The sequence below is a fragment of the Camellia sinensis genome, chromosome 3 (assembly GCF_055761805.1).
Source record: "Camellia sinensis isolate YWXY chromosome 3, ASM5576180v1, whole genome shotgun sequence".
Classification (NCBI taxonomy): domain Eukaryota; kingdom Viridiplantae; phylum Streptophyta; class Magnoliopsida; order Ericales; family Theaceae; genus Camellia; species Camellia sinensis.
Window position 1 is genome coordinate 151578360 of NC_138963.1, and position 24660 is coordinate 151603019.

General features: G+C 41.6%; 1 protein-coding gene across 1 annotated transcript; it reads right to left on the bottom strand.

The window, feature by feature from the left end:
• Positions 1-11: 11 nt before the first annotated feature.
• Positions 12-21706, bottom strand: LOC114279284 (uncharacterized). Its single transcript, XM_082921161.1, has 7 exons — positions 21587-21706; positions 20896-20951; positions 20111-20334; positions 2931-4697; positions 811-2359; positions 262-675; positions 12-126 (listed from the first exon to the last, which is right to left on the bottom strand). Exons 1-4 carry the CDS (start codon positions 21664-21666, stop codon positions 3276-3278), a joined length of 1782 nt encoding a protein of 593 aa, XP_082777287.1. The 5' UTR covers positions 21667-21706; the 3' UTR covers positions 12-126; positions 262-675; positions 811-2359; positions 2931-3275.
• Positions 21707-24660: the final 2954 nt, after the last annotated feature.

Sequence of the window (24660 nt, forward strand, 5' to 3'; positions counted from 1 at the left end):
GGGAGTACATACCTTCACAATAGGTGTAATGAACTCAACTAAGAAAGAAGGAATTTTTAGCAACGATGGCCAAAATGAATGAATAAAATTAATCAACAGCCCTTTAATATGTGATCCATCATGGTCCTGTGAATGCATAAAAATTGAAACTTTTAACCAAGTCATCAGCAAACAAACTAAAATGCATCCACACTCAGTAATGAATCAACGTATAGATAAAACCAAAAGAAAAAACAAAACAAGAAGTTAAATGTTTTAAACCTGATCAGTCATGATCATCAAATGACCATATCTCAAAGTCTTCACACTGTCATACTGTTTTCCATGCTGAAGTCCAAGAATCTGCTTGATGCTTTGAATTTCAGCATTCTCCATGATCTGTTTATGGCTTGCTTCCCTCACATTAAGCAATTTACCTCTCAACGGGAACACACCATAATAATTAAAATTACTTGAACCTGTAGTACTTATAAGACCACATTTGTGAATTTGAGATTGGTAACATGACATCTGACAGGCATACTGTCAATGAGGAGAATCCATTGACCCAAGCTCCAAAGCACATGGTCTGTGATGGTGTTTGCAATGAGGAAGCCAATATCCCAAGTTACAGGCCTGAATTTGCAGAACCATCCTCTATTTCCTGTCATGCTGATTCAACTCCTGTGCTTGTACCTGTAGATCCAGTAAAAAGTTTGATGGAATGTTCATCAGTGGAACCGGAATTGGATGAAATATCTTCCAATAATGAACTTAATACAAAATGTAGTAATCTGGAAGAGAATACAGCATATCTGGGAGAAAATTTACCCTGCACATCTAATCTCTCTGATAGTCCTTCCCAAACGCGAGATGATTTCCCCCCTGAGCTGTCTTCTGAAAACCATCATGTGGATGATTCACTTGGAGCCTGCTGCTCATGGAAAGAATAGTAATGAAAGTTTGTTAGATGATTCACTTCAAGCAGAATACGCAGAAGATGAATGTCCCAAAATTTCGGTTGACATTCAGATTGTCTCACCACATTCAGTTACTTCACATGCAGAAGAGCAGCATCTTGATTCAGCCTTCCCAGAACTGGAAACTTGTCATCCTGACATGAAGCCTGATGGCATAGTTTCTAAAGTAGTTGATGCTCCTCCAATGCCCGAGGAGAGAGCAATTAGCTCAACTCCGACAGTGGACAATCTAGAGGCTACTAGCTTTACAAAGCATCAGTTCTTAGGAATATCAGAAAATATTTCCTCACATGAACTTGATTCAGCAGAAGTGGGTTTTTCATATTCTAGAGAGAAAAATCTTGATGTGGCTTCCAATGCAGCAGATTGTGAAGAATCGGGTGGATTCTCCACTGACATGGATATCATTGGAAAGGATGATAGCAGCCTTAAATTTTCACCTGATTTTCAAAGCTCTCCAGATCCTCCACCAGTTCCCGATGTGCATTTAGATGATGTAGTAACTGAAACTGTTCATTCGGAAGTTGTGATTGTGGCTACTGCTGTTGTTGGCTCACATTGTGATAATAATGAAGGCGACAGCAGATCTTTTTCTACCAGTCCCACAAAATTGCAAGAAGAATCTATTACTATTCTTGAGGATTTACATCAGAATGGTATGGAAATCAACGAGGCATGTTCCCCAGAGCATCTTCAAGAATCTTGCACAGAAAATGAGGTGGATCAACAGGCAGTTGCTTCATCAAATTTGGACTCTGTTTTGTGCAATACAGTTTCTTGTGATGATTCTAATTCAGAATTCCTCAATAGTGTTGACTCTTCTACGGTTGCAACATCCAGAAACAATCTGCATATTGCTGATGCTACCACAGTCCCATTGTCTTCAGATTAACATGACCAAGATTCAGAGTCAAAATCTGCCCAGAAGATTAATGCTATTGAGATTGCAGAAGATACTGTATCTTCACCTACCCATCATAATGCAGAGCTAAAAATGCATATTGCTGATGCTACCACAGTCCCATTGTCTTCAGATCAACATGACCAAGATTCAGAGTCAAAATCTGCCCAGAAGATTAATGATATTGAGATTGCAGAAGACACTGTATCTTCACCTATCCATCATAATGTAGAGCTAAGAACTCCATTGGAACAAAAGGTTGAGTTACAAGATGATCAATTTGATGTGGAATCATGGGGTGAGCAAGATTCAGAATCAAAATCTGCCCTTCAGATTAATGTTATTGAGAGAGCAATCTCAAATATTCTATGGTTTGCTTGATAAAATCAGAGGCATCCATAGCTGTGCAAATAGGCTTTACAAGCTCATTATTGCGCCGCTTTTTACTGAAGCGTTCCCTCCTCAAGTTTAAGCTTGGAGTATTAAAGACGTTGCCAGTCTGCAAAAATTAGACAAGTAGTTAAGTAAATACCATGTGAAGAAACTTGTGTATGCTCTGGTTCAAGGAAGGAGAAAAAATAAAAAAGCATAAGATATCGAAATCTAATCACTTGCAAAGAATACAGAAAATAGGATGAATAAGTACTCAACACATAACTCAAGTATTTAAAGTTGAAACTATAAATTCTCAGGCTGCAAAACTTGACTGACAACAGCTACATATGAATAGCATTATTTATAATCTTCGACTAAATAACTATCTCCTAATATTTATTAAAATACATATACAAGCAAGTTCATGATGAATTATAAGAGCATAAGCCCTGATTGGATTACTCACCCATCAGATTAAAAGCTAAACAGCCATCAGTCAAATACCTATGTACTTCAATTAACTTGCTTCTGGGTAAACTCAACCAAAATATAGTCCAATAACAAACACTAGAAACCTGTATGCTATAGACTATTATTGATAAATGACATCACTGTACCTATCAAATAATCAACAAAAATTTAATTCAAGTCTGTTCAGATAGTTTAAATGAATAATAAGCAAAAGAGAAACCGACCTTTACCAGGTCATCACTACCTTCACCCCGATGTGAGAAGTAGTTATTTAGTACATCCAGGCAATGCGAAAATTGAACAAAACCCTGCCTTAAGCAGCATAGTTCTTGTTGTAGTATATTATTACGATATATTTCAAACTCAGCAACTTTTTTTGCATGTTTTAGTTGCTTCTTTTTAAACTTCAGTTTTTTTCTCTACAGCTTCATTATAGCAGTTTCAGAATTCATATTTTTATCAGGCAGAACAGCAGGAGCCTCAACCAATGTTCTAGAGGACACAAGTTCCAATATCTCTTTCTGTAGTTCCTCTATTCTTCGCTTATTATCCTCTAATTGCTGAGCTAACTAATTCGCACGATGTCTTTCTTCCATGGCCGCCTTTTTATTTGTTTCTGCAACCTTTCTCTGCTCTTCTGCTTTCCTTGTCTCTGAATCTGCACGCTTTTTTTCTCTGATCACCTTTTGTTTTTCTTCCTTGAGCCTTTTGTTTACCTGTTCAGACTTTAAGTACTCCAAAACCAACTTCGACTCATCAGCTTCTCTCTCTAATATCTCCGTTCGAAGCCCACCTTTCACTTCTGCAGCTTCAGCATTCATGCATTTATCAGGAGCCTCAACGAACTTTCTCAAGGGTACGAGTTCATCTATATCCCTTTGTAATCTCTCAATCCTTTGTCTATGCTCTTCCACCTGCTGAGACAAATAATCAGCACGACACTTTTCATCCATGACCTTCTTCTGATTAATTTTTGCAAACTTCCTTAGCTCTTCTGCTTTGGCCATCTTTGAATCTGCACGTTTTTTCTCTGTAATCACCTTTTTCTTTTCTGCCTCAATCTTTTTGTTTGCCTCTTCAGACTTGAATGTCTCCAAAACCAATTTTGATCTTGCGTCATCGGCTTCTCTCTTTAACTTCTCCAACTGAATAAGATTTTCCTCAACCTTTTTTCGTTCAATATCAGCAAGTCTCCTTTCTTCAGCAGCACTACTTTTTCCTGCCGGAAACCCACCTTTCACTTTTGCAGTTTCATCATTCATACATTTATCAGACAGGTCATCAAGAGCCTCAACCAACTTTCTCAAGGATACAAGTTCATCTATCTCCTTTCGTAATCTCTCAATCCCTTGTCTATGCTCTTCAACCTGCTGAGACAGATTATTAGCACGACACTTTTCATCCATGGCCTTCTTCTGATTAATTTCTACAAGCTCCCTTAGCTCTTCCGCTTTGGCCCTCTTCGAATCTGCACGTTTTTTCTCTTTAATCACCTTTTGCTTTTCTGCCTGAATCTTTTTGTTTGCCTCTTCAGACTTGAATGCCTCCAAAACCAATTTTGATCTTGCTTCATCGGCTTCACTCTTTAACTTCTCCAACTGAATTCGATTTTCCTCAACCTTTTTTCGTTCAGTATCAACAAGTCTCCTTTCTTCAGCAGCCCTACTTTTTTCTGCCTTCATAATTTTCCGTGTTTCATTTGCTTCCTTTCTCTCAGCATCAGCTTTTCTCCTCTCAGAATCTGTTTCCATTCTCTCTTTCTTGACAAGCTCCTCGAACCGTTTTATTTCCGTTTCCATTTCAGAAAGGCGTGTTCGAAGAAGAATTACTTCCCCATCCACATCTTGAGCTAGTGAGCGCCCTCTTTGATGCAATGAAAGTATCTCAGACTTCAAGAGAGGATATCTCATTCTCCAATGAAACTCGAATAGCTGACTCATTTGCTTTCTCCTGCCTTTTAGCATCAGCCTGCACCCTTTCCTCCTCATATGCTGGAAAAAAAGTGACACAATAAAGAAAAGGAAAATGTTATTAATCTACTAGTATAAATTTCCTTCAATTTCTGCATCTACAAAAATATGGTAAATTTACACATCACATGTAAACCCAAGCATAAAAATCAACATACATACGCTCACAGATTTCATTGCATCAAAATTGGCATTTCTCTTCCATATATATTGTACTTCTGAACTTTCCATGCAAAAACACAATGGGGATCAGTATTATGTCAACATATCACAGCAAGACGTTATTCAATTGTATAAGTTCATGTGACTTAAGAGGATAGATAACATTACAAATAGACAGGTGAGACGACACTACAAGAATTAACACTTTTGCCGACCAAAAAATTGGTTGCTAAAAGCCCATTTTTGGTCGGAAAATAAAAAGCATAAATCACTTGCATACCAAACAGGAAAAAGGACCTCAAATACTAGAGTGTTTGCAACCTCATCACTACCCTTTTATGACAACATTGCTAGTCACAAAAAAAAAAAAAATAGCACAGAGGTTGAAAACATGAAAGTTAATAATGGTATTTCTGTTGCCCCAAGGAGAATGTATAGCGATCCCGGGTTTACCCTTGTTGTACAGTGATCCAGACATGTGTCCGTGGATGTTGGTAGTTGTTTATTATCTTGTTTGCATCCTTTTTACTTCGTATTTGAGTTATAGGATGTGTTGGGCAGGTTTGTTACAGGTTGGTTGAGTTTAGAAACCAAAACTAGTTGCCCAGATTTTGACCTGTACGCTCGAGCGGGGGTGTTGGTGCTCGAGCGGGAATTGCACCCATCCAGTATTTTCTGTGCAATGTTGGACGCTCGAGCGTGGTATTGGCCGCTCGAGCGGGGAGTTGGAAGCTCGAGCGGAGACCTGGTTCTGTAAAAGTTCTGGGAGTGGGTATCCGCCGCTCGAGCAGGATTGTTGGCGCTCGAGCGGGAGTCTGTGAGTGACGCTCGAGCGGGGTGTTTGACGCTTGAGCGGGTCGACTGGGTTTAAGTTCCGTGTTTTGACTTTTCAAATCACTTTTTCACTTTCTCTTCTCTCTCCTACTTTTCCAAAAACACCATTGTTGAGCCTCTCACTCTAGAACTCTACCTTCTTTCTAGGTTTTGATCTAGTAGGAGTGATTTGCTCACCTTTGGCCTTTACAAAAAAGTTGTTGATCGTCGAGGGCTACTTTTTAATCTGAAAATTTCGAGATTTGGAGCACGTTGGGTTTTGTCTTCTTCTCCCTTGGAGCTCCGAATTTGAGGTAGGGATATCCTACTCCTCTCTATGGATTTTGTCTTTAAATTTTGGTATTTTGAGATGTTGGGGTTGGTTTGGTAATCTTGTGAAGATTTGGGGCTTTTGTGTTATTTTACAAAGGTTGGGGTTTTATTTATAATAAACCTAGATGTATGTTTGGTATAGAGAAATGGAATAAATGTTGAATCATTGATGAAAATGGGACCTAAGGGTTGAAATGGTAATTATGGAAAATGACCTAATTACATTGTTGATTAATTGAGATAATTAATTGTGAGAAATGAGGAAATGAAATGGAATTGTTGAGATTGGGAATGTATGGGATTAAAGGGTGTAGTTGAATTGTTTGTCACACACCGAATTGAAATGTTGATTGAATATCCATTTGTGCATTTATTTTCTATTTAGAAATAATTGCTTGGGGCTATCGGTGGAGGATAGTCGTGATTGTTGTAGACAATGCATGATGATTAGGCAAACGGAAACTAATCAATGGAATGTGTCACGGAATTTGACGGTTGATAGAATACATTAACTGTATGTATTGAGTGATTGTATATAGAACCAATGTGTTTGTATACGTTATGTGTAGAGGAGGAGATGGGGGATGTACTCCGCGGTTTAGGAGAAGATGGGGGATGTACCTCTAAACCGGATAGTGTTGGGAGAAGATAGGGGATGAACTCCGTAGATACAGCTCATATGCTTGTCTAGAGAAGTGAAGATAGAGCTCATATGCTTATCTTTGTGAAGTGTGGATACAGCTTATATGCTTATCTGTGAATATGGGATATTGTTGTTATACATATCTGTTGAGAATGTGGATATAGCTTATATGCTTATCTGTGAATGTGGGATATAGTTTTTATACATATCTGTTGAAATGATGATAGAGCTAACATGCTTATCTGTTGAAAAAGAGAAAATGAAAGGTAACTTGGACTCATAAGTCGTATGACATAAATATGTGATTTATGTGAATGTATCAGTGTTGGCCATCTATCAATTGCTAATCTTTTAGTCATTGTTCATGGTTGGTTTAGTGTATTTCTACTGGGCTGTGGCTCACCCTATATGGGAATATCATTTTCAGGTACAGGTAGCATGCCACCTCCAAGGACATAGCTTGGGAGGCTAGAGGCGGACATACTTTTGTCGTTTTATTTTTGATGTATTACATGTAAATTCAAGCCAAGGGCTTAATGTGTAAGCGAGTTAGTACTCTTTTGTTGTAACCAAGTGTTAACTTGGAAAGCTGTAAGCCTTTAGGGCATTTGCTTTTGTTGTTAACATGTAATACTTTTTGTACTCAAACCTTGATAAATGGAAGAATGTGGAACTTTTACATATCAATGAATGTCTTATTTGATGGGTTTAATGTTATTATTTTGAGGGCGTTACAACTTGGTATCAGAGCGTACCGGGTTCGAATACTTTGGGTACGTGGGAAGTGATTAGGATCACAATGGGTTTGTCTCGCTTGATAGAGACTTAGATGTAGTGTCATATACTATGTGCTTAATTGATAACATGCTTATATGACTATGTGGGTATGGGATTTAATTTCTAGGATGTTGATTGGATCCTTGGGTTTCTGGGAGTCTTGTTGGAAAAGCACTTGATCAATACTGTTTCTAACCGGAACTCTAGTAACGCCTTGGGACTATCATTATCCGGAAATGAAATTCGTAAGTGCTTATGTGCTTACGTGGAGTGAATTACGGTTGTCCATGCACTAGGACGTGAATGTTTAGTTTTGGCACATTTGTAAATGTGCTAACGTTCTGTGTTACCTTTATTAGGATGTCAGGACGAGGAAGAGGTGCTAGGCGTGGTAGACCTGCGAGGCAGGAAATACCGTTACCGGAGGAGGTTCCGGCAGTGCAAGAGGGAGTTGATCAGGCCAATGTGGCCGAGCCAGTGGGTCAGCAGGCCATGGGTGCCTTGGCCAGAGAGGTAGCAGGAGCTTTGGGTATTCTTAGAGCTGGGAATCAGGTAGCTGAGGCAGGGCCTTCTTTCTTGAAGAGGGAGTTTTTCCGGTCTAATCCGGATGAGTTTATCGGGGATCCGAAGGAGCCACTGAAGGCTGATGAGTGGCTAGAGCAAATGAGTAAGACGTTTAAGATGCTTGGCATCAAGGACGGAGCACTGAAAGTGACCTTGGCATCCTTCTAGTTGAAGGGAGATGCGGGTCAATGGTGGAAGTACGAGAAGGCTCGTGTTGGTGGTACATGGGAGGCGTTAGTGAATGCTTTCCAGGAGAGGTTTTTGTCTGCAGCAGCTAGGGAGAAGCTGAGGGATCAATTTAGCCGGCTTAAACAGCAGGGCTTGTCAGTGGCCGAGTTTGAGGCTACTTTTACCAGTCTGTCCAGGTTTGCACCTGAACTGGTGGCGTCTGAGGAACGCCGTTGCTATGAGTTTGAGCGGAAGTTGAGGCGGGGCCTCAAGTTGAGAGTTGGTGGGTCTTATATCCGAGAGTATAGACACCTGGTAGATGCTGCTGCTCATATGGAAATTATGATGCAGGAAGAGGAGGAAGAACAGAGGGGCTCCAAGAGGGGCCAAGATGGTCAGGGTGATGGCAGGAGACAGAGGGGTTATAACCCTCAGTAGTCTCAGGGAGTAGTTTCTAGATCGACCTTTCCAGTGCCGAGTGCAGGCTCGGGGAGAGGCAATCAGGGGGAGTTTGCTTGTTACAAGTGTGGCCAGCTGGGTCACAAGGTTTCAGTTTGCCCGCAGAAGGGTGGGGGTCAGAGAGCTGCTTCTTCTTCAGCTAGACCGCAGAGTCAGAGTTTGGGCAGGGGGTAGCCCTTGTCTTGTTATCAGTGTGGACAGCCTGGGCACCTGACGAGGTTTTGCCCGCAGTTGAGTGCCACGTCGGGAGCGTCTGGTTCCAGGCAGACGCAGAGTTTTCAGCCAGCTCAGTCTGTGCAGGCCTCGAGGGCCAATCCGGGGGCTTCGTCGTCCCAGTCTGTGCAGCAGTCTTTTGCTCCTAGAGGTGAGCAGGTAGACCAGGGGCCTACGGGGCGCGTGTATGCTGTTACCGCGCAGGATTTAGTACCAGCTCCATCGGTAGTGAGAGGTACTTTTCTGTTTTGCAACTCGGTTGCTAATGTGTTGATAGACACGGGTGCATCTCATTCTTTTGTATCTGCTGCATTTGCATCTGTTTTGGAATTGGAGTTAGCACAGTTAGCATCTCCTATTTGTGTAGTGTCACCTCTTGGTGGTGAGTTGATTCTGAAACAGGGTGTTAGAGGTAGTGATATAGAGGTCGCCGACTATAGGCTTCCTTTTCCGTTTGTTGTCATGCCCATGAAGGGTTTTGATGTTATTTTGGGTATGGACTGGCTATCGTCATACCGGGCTGTTATCGATTGCTACCACCAGAGGGTCACGTTATGTACCTTGAGCGGGGAGTGGTTCCATTTCTTAGGAGACCGGGTTGGTAGTGTTTTGCCACCGGGGTATGATTCGCGAGGGCGAAGTGAGCTTAGTGGTCTACTTGCTAGCTTTGAGAGTGGTGAGTGTGATGAGACCCAGATTGTGTTGCCGAGGGTAGTTTGTGAGTACTCGGACGTCTTTCCCGAGGATCTCGTTAGTTTGCCACCTCATCGGGAGATCGAGTTCTCCATTGATTTAGTGCCCGGCATAGCGCCGATTTCTATGGCACCTTATCGTTTTGCTCCGGCAGAGTTGGTGTAACCAGCCCGCGAGGGACCTCGCTACAGCTCGGACTCGATTTTTGTGTAGTCACGGTTCTAAGTCTGAACCAAAGAGTTCAAATCCGGCAAATCGTTTTGAGAAAAAAACAGATTTTTAGAAAAGAAGTGCCAAACATGGACTTCTTTGCCAGATACAGAGTCGCCACCTAAATATTTTATTTTGGGAAATTTAGGAAACCCTGACTCGTTGCCTAAGGCCACGTGTCCGTCATCACCAAAGTTGCCTCGGCTCGGGAACTTGGGTACGATTGGGGAAGGTCACTTTGTGAGCACCCCCGCTCGCCCGGTCAGAGACCGGCCTCTACTAACCGTGATATTTATTTTTGAAAACATTGTGAGTTCTTATTCCGGTTATTAGCCTAGGTTACTATGTGATGCGCACAGCATACAAGTATAGACCAGGTCGCCTGGATTGGAACAAAACATTTCATGTTTATTTTTGAAAGGTGGTTTGCTACTCGCAAGTAGGCTAAAAATGCAGATTTTGCCACCCACAGGTGGGCTTAGGAAAAGATGGTTTTGCCACTATCTAGTGGGCTTAAAACAAATAGTTGATGATTTATTCCAATTCAAGCAACTCAACCTTCACCCACAAGCATTCAGGCAGTTATATCACATAAGCAAATTGCCTCATGGTAAGCATGCTATCATGGCATTCACTCACACGCATGCAAGGATGCTAAAGCATAAAGCTCACCGGGTACTCCAAGCCAAAACAAAAACCCATTAGAAATCATGCATGAATCCTAAGTGTACAGAAATGCCTAATGCAACACATGCAAAAATGCAACTATAGCAGGCTCGGCTATTCTCAACATGGCATATGGAATGCTACAACTAACACGTATTCAATTTTGAAATTGAAAGTACAATGCAGTTAGTATGATGCGCCGAGCCCGGTGCATGCAATACAGATGAATGATGCAAACATGCTTGTCATACTGTATGCTAATTGAAATATGCCCTAATCTAACCATCATAAGCATGTAAATAAAAGGGAAGAAAGACGTGGGGTTGGAAGACATACATCACACACACGCACACTTATTACAGTTGTGCCCTCGCGCAGAGGGTCCAAATAAATAATACAGTCCAAATATTACAGTCCCGAATAAAAGAATATTACAGTCCAAAATATTACAAAATCCTAATTAATTAACAAATTAACTAAGAAAATAAATAAAACTGGCATGCAAGCCAGGGACTGCCTTGCTTCTGATGGATGATGCATGTCCGGGTTGTCTTGCGCGGAAATCCACCGGAATGCCCCAATTAGCCTCTGTTTACACCTGTTCTTGAAATACGTGCCAAGCCCCAAAAAGTTGCTGATTCTTCGTTTTGCTGCAACAGAGAGCAGGAAAGGGGCATAGCAATGTATTTGCACAAATATATGCATGTCTCGATCCTCGTGCCACCAATCACGCATACCGAGGCATGATGGCCGAGGAGTCGAAATGCACAACTCAATATAGAATGAATGCACATGAAACTACAGCTAAAACCTAACTCCATCATGGATAATCCGGAGTGTCGGTGACTGGAGAATTGAGACACATTCCGTCACTCAGAGTACGGAATGTACCTCGTTTCTCGTGCCCGGGCTAACTCCTATTCCGGACACGATGCAATATGCATGATATGCATGAAATGCAACTAAGATACAATCCTAACATACACAATGCTATGGAATGACATGCCTCGAAATGCGTGCACACGGGCACGCAAACTGAGAAAATGGCAGAATGCAATCTAAGATACAACCTAGTATGCACTATGCTGTGAAAATGAGATGCCTCGAAGTGCGTGCACTCGGGCACGCAAACCGAGGAAATGACAGAATGCAATGCAAGTGACTAAAATGGCATGGGAAAGGTAACATGGACTTATACTAACATGAGAGAGCCTCAGCCACACTCATATAAGAAACCGGTTGATGAAAATGAAGTGCCTCGAAATGCGTGCACACGGGCATGCAAACCGAGGCGATGACAGAATGCGATGCAAATGACATGGAAACATGATATGGGCTTATACCAACGTGAGTGAACCTCAGCCACATTCACATAGGATGCCGGCGGATAAAAATGAAGTGCCTCGAAATGCGTGCACACGGGCACGCAAACCGAGGCGATGATAAAATGCGATGTAATGACATGAAAACATGATATGGGCTTATACCAACATGAGTGAACCTCAGCCACACTCACGTCGGATGCCGGCGGATAAAAATGAAGTGCCTCGAAATGCGTGCACACGGGCACGCAAACCGAGGCGATGATAAAATGCGATGAAATGACATGGAAATGACAAATGGGCTATGAGTGAGCCTCAGCCACACTCACGTCGGATGCCGGCGGATAAAAATGAAGTGCCTTGAAATGCGTGCACACGGGCACGCAAACCAAGGCGATGATAAAATGCGATGAAATGACATGGAAATGACAAATGGGCTTATACCAACATGAGTGAGCCTCAGCCACACTCACGTCGGATGCCGGCGGATAAAAATGAAGTGCCTCGAAATGCGTGCACACGGGCACGCAAACCGAGGCGATGGTAAAATGCGATGTAATGACATGAAATGGATAGCAATCATTCTGATGGAATTTCAGCACTAAAATATGGGGGAAAACAGTCCCGAAATGAGGTGAAATGACATGAAATGCATGGAATTGTCCCGAAATGCAACATTAGGCACCCGAAATGGCCTATAGCTATGCCAAACATGCACAACATGGACATGCAATGCAAAGACAGAAGCTAGACAGTCCCAAAAAAGGCACTTTCACAGTTATAAACATGGCCAAACAGCAAGCATAGGTAGGGTAAAAATGGCATGCAAGAATAGGGGCCAAAAGAGGGGTAATGAAGCAAGTGATATAAGCAAAATCCAAACTGAAAAATTCCCTTCTACAACACTGAAGAGGGACCAAAAATATGAATATTTACAGTATATGGCAGCCTCAAAATCAGTATACAAACATGATAGAAATGTGATGCAAAATGAGGCTCAAAAGTTGCTATAACATGAAGTATACAAAATAATCACCAAACAGAAAATAAATGTTAATGAAACATGAAGTATAGGCCAAAAAAAGGCCACTTTCAGTTCGGACCAAGGTCCAAAAACAGAAGCAAAGAGGGCTGCCAATTTATGCAAAAATGGGGCCAAATAAGGTATATAACTACAAGTGACACATGGAGGCACCAAATGGTGAGGGGACCTTCAACAATGTTGGAGAAGGGCCCAAAATAAGCACATTTACAGATTACATCATGCTCAAAAACAGATTACTCATGAGCCAAAAATAGCATGCAAGATTATGACATACAAGAGGATCAATGAAGCAAGTGCATCATGGAGGGCTCAAACAGGGTTGAGCCCTTAATGAAAAGTGAAGATGAGCTCAAAAGAGGGCCACTTTCAGTTAGGGCCGGAGCTTGAAACAAAAAGCATGTAGGGCTTAAAAATAGATCAAGAAAAAGGGTCAAAGAGGAGAAATGTTACTCACCCTTGAAGACTAAGACTTTTGTTGCTTCTTGGATCAATTTGCAGCTCCTTTTGCCTTTGAGAAACCTTCCTTGCTGCTGGAAATGAGGTGGTGGTGGTAGAGCTTGGTGGTGTAGAAGAAATGGTGCTTAGGGACTTAGAGATTTTCAAGGAAATGAGAGGTATAGAGATGGAGTTGTGTATGGAAGCTTGAAGGTGAAGTTTTCTAACCTCTAAAATGCATGCTTGAAGCTGGTTATATGGACAAAAAGAGGGTGTAATGGTGGGGCAAAAAGAAGGTAAGCTTTCCCCCACAAGATATTTCCCCCGGATACAGATATTTTGTGGGAAAAAAGTGCATAGCTGTAATGCACACAACCTGAGGATCATGGCCGGCCGGCCACCTATTATGGCCGGCCGGCCAAGGGTCAAAAGGGTCAATGAGAATTAGTAGCCGACCACCAACTTTTAGGGTCCTCCCATGTGTGTACATCACAAATATGTGGTTAAAAGTTTAAGAAAATGGCCTAAGGGTGTTCAACATTGGCTCGGAAGGAGGGGTTCAAAAGGGTCAAGCAACATTAGTAGCCGACCACCAACTTTTAGGGTCCTCCCATGTGTGTACATCACAAATATGTGGTTCAAAGTTCAAGAAAGTGGCCCCAAGGTGTTCAACATTAGCCCGGAAGGAGGGGTTCAAAAGGGTCAAGTAACATTAGTGGCCGGCCACCAACTTTTAGGGTCCTCCCATGTGTGTACATCACAAATATGTGGTTCAAAGTTCAAGAAAGTGGCCCCAAGGTGTTCAACATTAGCCCGGAAGTGTGAAAAACGGGCATCGGAGGGCGTCGGAGGGCGTATAACTTGGTTGCTGTAACAATTGCTGGCCTCCCACCCTTCTACGGCCTTCCTAGTGATGAAACAGAGGTACCTGCCAAAAATGAACGAAAATCGATGCAAAACGAATGTTCGGGGGCCAAAACGCGCAGTTCGGGGTCCCGAAAATGGGCTGTTAAGCACCGAAAGTGGCATTCGACCTCGAAGTGGGTTTCTCAGACCCCAGTGTCCCTCAAAAGGGAGTAAATAAGATGTATGCCAAAATTTAGAGCAAACGGAGATGGTTAGGCGGTCCCGAACCGAGGCACACAGCCTGACGGTCCCGGAAAATCGAAAACCGGGCTCCGAAATGGGCAAAATGGCCTACGGCCACAGAATGTAGCCCACGGCCACTGAGAGATGGTCTACAGGACCTCTCTCTCCCCTCAGGAAAAGAAACAGAGAAAATCGAGTCTGGTTCGCAAACCGAGGCAAGGCACAGAAGAGGGTTCGGAAGTCCGGAGGCAGGGCGCACGGCCGTGACTCTGAAACTTCTGAACGAGCACATTATGCAATGTCACCGAGCGCTCAATCGGTGATGTCTGAGTCTTAAGGTCGGTCAAAAATGGGGTGTCTACAGTTGGTTGAGTTGAAAGTTCAGCTTCAGGAGCTGTTAGATAAGGGCTTTATTCGCCCTAGTGTTTCGCCGTGGGGAGCACCGGCCCTCTTTGCTAAAAAGAAAGATGGTGCCTTGAGATTGTGTATAGACTACCGGAAGTTGAATCGGGCTACGGTCAAGAATAAGTACCCTATGCCTCGTATAGATGATCTGTTTGACCAGTTGAAGGGTTTCCGTTGTTTCTCTAAGATAGACTTGAGATCAGGTTACCACCAGTTGAGGGTCAGGGAGAAGGATATTCCTAAGACGGCATTCCATACGCGGTATGGCCATTATGAGTTTCTGGTAATGCCATTTGGGCTTACCAATGCACTGGCAGTCTTTATGGACTTGATGAACCGGATCTTCCGGGAATTCATGGACCGATTTGTAGTCGTTTTCGTGGACGACATTCTTATCTATTGGCCTTCTGAGGAGGAGCACGAGGAACACTTGAGAGTGGTGCTTGAGTTGCTTAGAGCCCATAAGCTGTATGCCAAGTTTGAGAAGTGTGAGTTCTGGCTGAGGGAAGTCAAATTCTTAGGCCACGTGGTATCCGGGGAAGGGGTGTCTGTTGTTGCATCCAAGATTGAGGCAGTGCAAGATTGGGCACAGCCTAAGAGTGTGTTTGAGATCCGCAGTTTTCTGGGATTAGCTGGGTATTACCGTCGGTTTGTGAAAGATTTTTCCAGGCTAGCGTCACCATTGACTAGGCTGACTCGGAAGGGAGTCAAATTTGTGTGGAGTGAGACTTGTGAAAAGTCATTCCAAGAGCTGAAAGTTAGATTGACCACCGCTCCGGTGTTGATTATTCCGAAGAGAGGGTTGGGTTATGCTATTTATTGTGATGCCTCACGAGAGGGTTTGGGTTGTGTGTTGATGCAAGAGGGGAACGTGGTGGCTTATGGCTCACGTCAGTTGAAAATACAAGAGAAGAATTACCCTACACACGACCTGGAGTTAGCGACTGTGATCTTTGCCTTGAAAATCTGGAGGCACTACCTTTATGGTGAGAAGTTCGAGGTGTTCTCGGACCACAAGAGTTTGAAGTATCTGTTTACACAGAGAGACTTGAATTTGAGGCAGAGGAGATGGATGGAGTTCATCGAGGACTATGATTTTGAGTTACACTATCATCCGGGAAAGGCCAATGTTGTGGCCGATGCCCTTAGTAGGAAGTCCATTAGTGATGTAGCTTGTATAGCCATCCGGGAATGGGAAATGTTGGGTGCACTTGGCGAGTTTGATTTGCTACTGGGCGAATCTGTTGAGGCTGCGGCCTTGTTTTCTGTTGTTGCGCAGCCTACACTTGTGACACGAGTGTTAGAGGCATAGAGAGGTGACCTTGAGGTAGAATCCCTTCGAGAGAAGATCTCCGTTGGGAAGGTTGAAAAAGGTTTGACGGTGTATCCCGACCTGAGTGTGAGATACCGAGACCGTTTGTTTGTGCCGGAGTCTTGCCGAGAGGAAGTACTCCGAGAATTTCATCATTCGCGCCTTGCGGTGCATTCGGGAGGTACTAAGATGTATCAGGATTTGGGTCGCCAGTTTTGGTGGCGGGGTATGAAGAGGGATGTGGCTGTTTTCGTATCGAAGTGCCTTACTTGCCAGCAAGTGAAGGCCGAGTATCAGAGGCCAGCGGGTTTGTTGCAACCCTTGCCTATTGCCGAGTGGAAGTGGGAGCATATCACTATGGACTTCGTTGTAGGTCTTCCGAGGACTCAGCGGGGTAGTGATGCTATTTGGGTGGTTGTAGACCGGTTGACTAAGTCGGCACACTTTATTCCTATGCGCGTGAGAGATTCGGTAGATCGTCTTGCCGACTTGTATATTCGGGACATAGTGAGATTGCACGGGGTCCCAGTGACGATCGTCTCAGATAGAGATCCTCGTTTTACCGCCAGGTTGTGGCAGAGTTTACAGAGTGCCTTGGGCACTAAGTTGACCTTTAGTACGGCTTATCATCCTCAGACTGATGGGCAGTCCGAGCGTACTATTCAGATCCTCGAGGATATGCTTCGGGGTTGTGTCCTGGACTTCAGTGGGACGTGGGAGAGGCACTTACCCTTGGTAGAATTTGCCTACAACAACAGTTTTCAGTCTAGTATCGGTATGGCACCGTTTGAGGCCTTGTATGGCCGACCGTGTAGGTCTCCAGTGTGTTGGGCCGAGGTGGGTGATGCACCTTTGTTGGGTCCGGAGTTGGTTAGGGAGACGACGGAGAAAGTTGAGCTTATCCGTAGGAGGCTTGTTACAGCCCAGAGTCGCCAAAAATCCTATGCTGATCGTAGGAGGAGGCCTTTGGCGTTTGAGGTAGGTGATCATGTCTTTCTGAAGATATCACCTAGGCGAGGCCTGATGAGGTTTGGGAAGAGTGAGAAGTTATCCCCTCGGTTTATTGGTCCTTTTGAGATCCTTGAGAGGATTGGCGAGGTTGCTTATCGGTTAGCCTTACCGCCGCAGTTGTCCGGAGTTCATGACGTGTTTCATGTGAGTATGCTTCGGAAGTATGAGCCAGATCCATCACATGTGTTGGATTGGACCGATTTAGAGGTAGATGAGGATGCCTCGTATGAGGAGAGGCCGGTTCGGGTCTTGGATAGGCGGGATCAGGTCCTGCGTGGCAAGACCATTCCTTTGGTGAAAGTCTTGTGGAAACATCACGGAGTGGAGGAAGCCACTTGGGAACGTGAGTTGGAAGTCCGTGAGAAATATCCGGACTTGTTTGTTGATATGTAATCTTGTATTTAAATTTTGAACTATTGTTGAACTTAAGAGCTTTTATATATGTCTTAAGTTGTGAAACATTGAAAATGTTTTGGTTTATCGGAAGTGTGTTTTGGAACTTGCCTCATATGGAAGTTGAATGTAACATTATAAATGTTGAATATATTGTTGAAATTGGAAAGGACATGCGTAATGTTGATGCATGTTGAAAGTACATATGTTGTTTACATATTGTGAAATGCCTCTTGTTAAAGGGATGGAATGACCGGTAGTGGGTCGAATTGTTGAATGTTAAAATGTAACATTGTTTAAAATGGAGAAAAACTTGTTTTTGAAAACTTGTGCTTAATTTCGGGGACGTAATTCTTTAAGGGGGGGAGGTTATAGCGATCCCGGGTTTACCCTTGTTGTACAGTGATCCGGACATGTGTCCGTGGATGTTGGTAGTTGTTTATTATCTTGTTTGCATCCTTTTTACTTCGTATTTGAGTTATAGGATGTGTTGGGCAGGTTTGTTACAGGTTGGTTGAGTTTAGAAACCAAAACTAGTTGCCCAGATTTTGACCTGTACGCTCGAGCGGGGGTGTTGGTGCTCGAGCGGGAATTGCACCCATCAAGTATTTTCTGTGCAGTGTTGGACGCTCGAGCGTGGTATTGGCCGCTCGAGCGGGGTTGTGTGAGTGCCGCTCGAGCGGGGAGTTGGAAGCTCGAGCGGAGACCTGGTTCTGTAAAAGTTCTGGGAGTGGGTATCCGCCGCTCGAGCGGGATTGTTGGCGCTCGAGCGAGAGTCTGTGAGTGACGCTCGAGCGGGGTGTTTGACGCTCGAGCAGGTCGACTGGGTTTAAGTTCCGTGTTTTGACTTTTCAAATCACTTTTTCACTTTCTCTTCTCTCTCCTACTTTTCCAAAAACACCATTGTTGAGCCTCTCACTCTAGAACTCTACCTTCTCTCTAGGTTTTGATCAAGTAGGAGTGATTTGCTCACCTTTGGCCTTTACAAAAAAGTTGTTGATCGTCGAGGGCTACTTTTTAATCTGAAAATTTCGAGATTTGGAGCACGTTGGGTTTTGTCTTCTTCTCCCTTGGAGCTCCGAATTTGAGGTAGGGATATCCTACTCCTCTCTATGGATTTTGTCTTTAAATTTTGGTATTTTGAGATGTTGGGGTTGGTTTGGTAATCTTGTGAAGATTTGGGGCTTTTGTGTTATTTTACAAAGGTTGGGGTTTTATTTATAATAAACCTAGATGTATGTTTGGTATAGAGAAATGGAATAAATGTTGAATCATTGATGAAAATGGGACCTAAGGGTTGAAATGGTAATTATGGAAAATGACCTAATTACATTGTTGATTAATTGAGATAATTAATTGTGAGAAATGTGGAAATGAAATGGAATTGTTGAGATTGGGAATGTATGGGATTAATGGGTGTAGTTGAATTGTTTATCACACACCGAATTGAAATGTTGATTGAATATCCATTTGTGCATTTATTTTCTGTTTAGAAATAATTGCTTGGGGCTATCGGTGGAGGATAGTCGTGATTGTTGTAGACAATGCATGATGATTAGGCAAACGGAAACTAATCAATGGAATGTGTCATGGAATTTGACGGTTGATAGAATACATTAACTGTATGTATTGAGTGATTGTATATAGAACCAATGTGTTTGTATACGTTATGTGTAGAGGAGGAGATGGGGGATGTACTCCGCGGTTTAGGGGAAGATGGGGGATGTACCTCTAAACCGGATAGTGTTGGGAAAAGATAGGGGATGAACTCCATAGATACAGCTCATATGCTTGTCTAGAGAAGTGAAGATAGAGCTCATATGCTTATCTTTGTGAAGTGTGGATACATCTTATATGCTTATCTGTGAATATGGGATATTGTTGTTATACATATCTGTTGAGAATGTGGATATAGCTTATATGCTTATCTGTGAATGTGGGATATAGTTTTTATACATATCTGTTGAAATGATGATAGAGCTAACATGCTTATCTATTGAAAAAGAGAAAATGAAAGGTAACTTGGACTCATAAGTCGTATGACATAAATATGTGATTTATGTGAATGTATCAGTGTTGGCCATCTATCAATTGCTAATCTTTTAGTCATTGTTCATGGTTGGTTTAGTGTATTTCTACTGGGCTGTGGCTCACCCTATATGGGAATATCATTTTCAGGTACAGGTCGCATGCCACCTCCAAGGACATAGCTTGGGAGGCTAGAGGCGGACATACTTTTGTCGTTTTATTTTTGATGTATTACATGTAAATTCAAGCCAAGGGCTTAATGTGTAAGCGAGTTAGTACTCTTTTGTTGTAACCAAGTGTTAACTTGGAAAGCTGTAAGCCTTTAGGGCATTTGCTTTTGTTGTTAACATATAATACTTTTTGTACTCAAACCTTGATAAATGGAAGAATGTGGAACTTTTACATATCAATGAATTTCTTATTTGATAGGTTTAATGTTATTATTTTGAGGGCGTTACAGAATGCATCAATTTTATAAAGTTAATAATCACTTATTGAATAAAACTTTCAACTTCCACTTTCATCGTTCATGAGACGTAAGACTTTACAAATTTTGAAAACTAGGAGTGACAGAAGTCTAGTAAGGCTAAAGGGTTGATTTACCTGGAAGAGAGTTACAAAACCATTACCAAAATGAAAAAAACTAATGAATGATAGGTAATCCAAATTAAACAGATGTACAAAAATAGTTACCTTGGCATTATAAGCAGCAGCCTTCACACCACACTTGCAAAGAAACTTTGATATGCTTAATGTTTCTTTTTTGGTAGGTACATATATAATTGTTAATCCTTCTAAATGACCTTGCTGAAGTTTTAATCCTTCTTCCCGTTTGTTAGGCGGATCATTTATCTCACGTAACCCACAAATATCCGAGTCCTTATCAGGCAATTGACCAAAGAATTCACCACAGGAAACTGCAATGAATAGATTCTTAGTGAATGCTCATGTAAGAGAAAAAGAATTATAGGAACACATTCTTCAGTCCGGGGAAGAGAAGAGAATAATTTTTCAAAGATCACCACTTTACCATGGATTGGACAATTAGAAGAGTAATAAGATAAATGAAGTGACTAGAGTCACTAGAAGAAACATGTATAGATGGATGCACACATGCATATAAACATGTATATAAACATCACATTATGCTTCTTTTTATCAGGCCTTTTCTTTCTGGTATATATATCTACCAATTCACAAAAAACCTTCTCATAAGAAGATGGGGATGATGTTCTACTATGCTTTACTTGTGCATATCAAAAAATGAATAGGAAAGATTACTGCAGGAATGAATAGATGGATGCACACATGCCCACACATGAGTCACCTTAGTTTCAGAAAATTTATAGATATTTATGTATAGAAATTCTGGAATTGAAATACCCAAGGTTTAGAGTCAAAATGCAGAAAAAATCATTAAGTGCTACTTTAAACTTCTTATTAATGCATAAAAATGCAATAAAAGAATAAAAACATACCACTATTCCAGAATCTGCCCATGACAAGAGACTTTCCACTATTCCAGACTTGGACACTGCAGGAGAAATACAGACATGAAAAAAAATCACTAGAGTTTTGGTGAAAATAAAACAGGGTTTCGAAAGTTGATTAATAGGACTCACATGAAGATGATTTGTGAATAAATATAGCTTGGTTTCTGGTCTTATTATGAGTTTATTTCCTTAATGTTGTTGCTTTTCAGGTTTATAAGAGATTTTAACTTAAAAATTCATAAGTGATTTATTGGCCACCACGTTTTCCAAAAAATTCTACCGAGAGTTAATCTACAATTGTGTGAGAGGTCTTGATTGTCTTGAATTTGACTGAGGTGGCGTTACGTACTATAGATTACAAAAACCTGATCCATATACCCACAATAGTATGTTGGGATTGAAGCTTATTGAGTTGATTCCTTGACATTAAATACCAGTTTCTGGCACAGTTCATGTTAATAAGTTGTATTCATTGAGTAGTTTTTGTCTAAGTGATACTTTTACTTCAATTACTAGCATAAATAACAACCCATGTAATTATTAAAATTCAATACCACTGTCAAAATTGATTTACTTGTATGCATCAAATACAGTATCTTTTCTAAATAACTAGATTATTAAGTAACAACCTTCCTTTCTGAAAGAAAAAAAAAATAACAACCTTAAAGAAACATACCTGTGATGTAGGAGGTGGCGGGTATAGACATTTCTGAGACTCCCAAATTTCAGTGCGAATAGAATGAAGTAAACAAGCATATGTCAATCCATATTCATATTCATTTTCCAATGCCAATGCCAATGCTCAGCATCCATATGAACTTAAGTTAGTACCAAAAGGGTAATATAGATGAAACAATTGACATATCAAACTATACCATAAAATAACTGAACATGAGAGATGGCCTAAGCTTCAATTGATATTTTAACTTGCAATTCCAGAGTTTGCTCATCAAGAGAGGACTTCAAGGTCTGAACATGAGCCCATGTAATATGCATGCCGATCTTAGTACATATATATAGAATTTAGAATGTGGCCTCATTGGAGTATGAGCCAAAATATCATTAACTGAATTTATTGCTTATTCTTGGTCTCTAGAATACACTCCCATGCTTAACAGTTGCTGAGCATTATTCATTTAAATGCACATTTTGATTGTGGAGAAGCCATTGAAGCCAGAATTTTTAAAATCACTAAATTAAAAAGATGTTAGCTCCATGAAACATATGCAGTTGGAAGGCTGGATGAAAATCACTAAAATCACTAAAATATCATTTGGAAGGCTAGAAAATTACCTCATGAAATCTGACGACTTGTTCGAGTCTTGGGTGAATTAGAAAAAGAAATCATGGATGAGGGTGAGCGGTCACTGAAAGTAGATACGTGACACGTCGGTTTTACTTTCACATTATCCACATTCTTATGCAGAGAACCCTGAGAAAGTGGACTTTTTTTGCAAGGGTTGGACATCCTTGGAGATCCAACACTCGTTTCAAGAGCCCTTCTTTTCGTAATAGAGTCAAATTCTAAATTGCCCGCAGGTCTCTTAGCACAGATGCGTGAAATTGAACCAACTTTGTCTCGTCTACTTTTCTCAACATCTGAGCCTTTAGCATCCAATTCCACACAAGTTCTAATATTGGTATTTAGATTTCCAGCATTTTGGAGGTTTTTATTTGAGGATGGACCTTGCGGAGTCCTACCTACTTTTTCCAATTTATTTTGCTTCTGTTTCTCAATTTCTTCCTGAAGCAAGCAATCTTCACACATCCAATTGCCTTCAGGAATTTTTTCCATCCTAACACCCATGCAGTAACTGATTGATTGAAAATAAAACAAAATGTGAACGTTCACATTTCAAAGAAACGAATAAGAGAAGATACCAAATGAACTACAGTAAAACTAGTAATGTCTAAGTGACAAATCATAAATGACTTACATGTGCTCTGCCCCATCACTGCACTTGCTACTAGTTGCAAGAAAATCCTCCCGACCAGCATCACCACAAATATCACAAACTTTTACCTGTTTCACCATGGGCACCAACTAAGCAATGTTATTCTAGCGAGTCAATCACAATAAGAAAGAATAGATATTACTCAAAGCAATATAAGTACAAAGCAAGTAAAGGCTAATAGACGTAAGAAAAAAATGAAAGAAATGAAGATAGCATGCCTTCACCAACATGAAAAATGTAATATATACATTGTTTATTGACCTTGCATTAGTAGAATCTTATTACCATAAGACGTGTTATTTGCAGTTATAGTATTTCCACCCTCTTTCACTTACCATATATCAACAGCCAAAAGTCACAAAAATATGTATGTTGTGGATATATATATACACGCAAAAAAGCCAACCAACTCATGCTGCGGACAGAGTGTCAGTGCTATCCACTGATGCAAGGCACCCTAAAAATTCCTTAGGTTTGCAGGCTGAACCACAAGAGCAAATGGTGGATCAAGAAATTACAATAAGGCATATAAAGCTAAGGTTTGCACAACAGTGGCTTTCAAGACTACAGTTCAGATTCTAGTAATTAAAATTGTTGTCAACGATTCTTTTACAAGAAAACAAAGATAAAAGGAATCAAATAGAAGAGACAAAGGAATGAGCAATGTACCCTTTAGAGCACTTGGAAGGCTGGATGAAAACCTGGAGTGCAGAATGGATCGTAAACACTCTTGAATTAGGGCACTTCTGTCTGCAACAACATCAGGAGAGACATTCCCAAAAATCTTTCTGGATACCCGTTCGACAGAGGACCAGGTAGAAGGAAGAATCTAGCCTTGCCCAGTAAACAATGTCTTCAACCGACGATCGAGAGTGCAAAAATCACGGTACCGTATGCATATGTATGCTTTTAGCAAATACCCAGCAACAACCACAGCAGCGAATACCCAGCAATCGCTCCCTCTGTGTGAGAGAAAGACAGAGGGCGATGGCGATTTGCGGCGGTGGCGATGTGCGACGGATGTGAGCAACGGTGGTGAGGGACTTCGGTGAGCTAGAGAGAGTGGGCATCGATTGAGAGAAAGAACACAGAGAGGGAGAGGGTGAACCGAGACATAGAGCGAGATAGAGACAATGGAGATCAGGGCTCTTTTTTTTTTTCTTTTTTTTTTTTTGCTTTCATGGTACAAAACGACGGCGTTTTGTAATTGGCGACCACATTTATTTGTCGCAAAAAAATTTCAATTCCCGCCCCACTAAAAATCAAATTTCCCTCTCAAACTTTTGGCGACCAAAAGACCGCATTTGTAACGCCCTCAAAATAATAACAATAAACCCATCTAGTAAGACATACATTTACATATAAACTAACCACATTCTTTCATTCATTAGAGTTCCGTTACATAAGTATTACATGTTAACCTCATAACAAAATGCCCTACGGGCTTACAGCTTTCCAAGTTAACACTTGGATTCAACAAAGAGTTCTAACTCGTTTACACATTAAGCCCTTGGCTTGAAATTACATGTAATACATCAAAAGTACAACAACAAGACTATGCCCGCCACTAGCCTCCCAGCTATGTCCTTGGAGGTGGCATGCTTCCTGCACCTGAAAATGATGTTTTAGACGCTGCTGTCCGCTGATATAAAACACGCTCGCTCGAGCGAAGGATTGGTCGCTCGAGCGACCAGACACAGAAAACTCTCGCTCGAGCCAAGAAGTTCTCGATCGAGCGAAGAAAAACCCAGACCGCTCGAGCCACGAAAAGCTCGCTCGAGCCACGAAAAGCTCG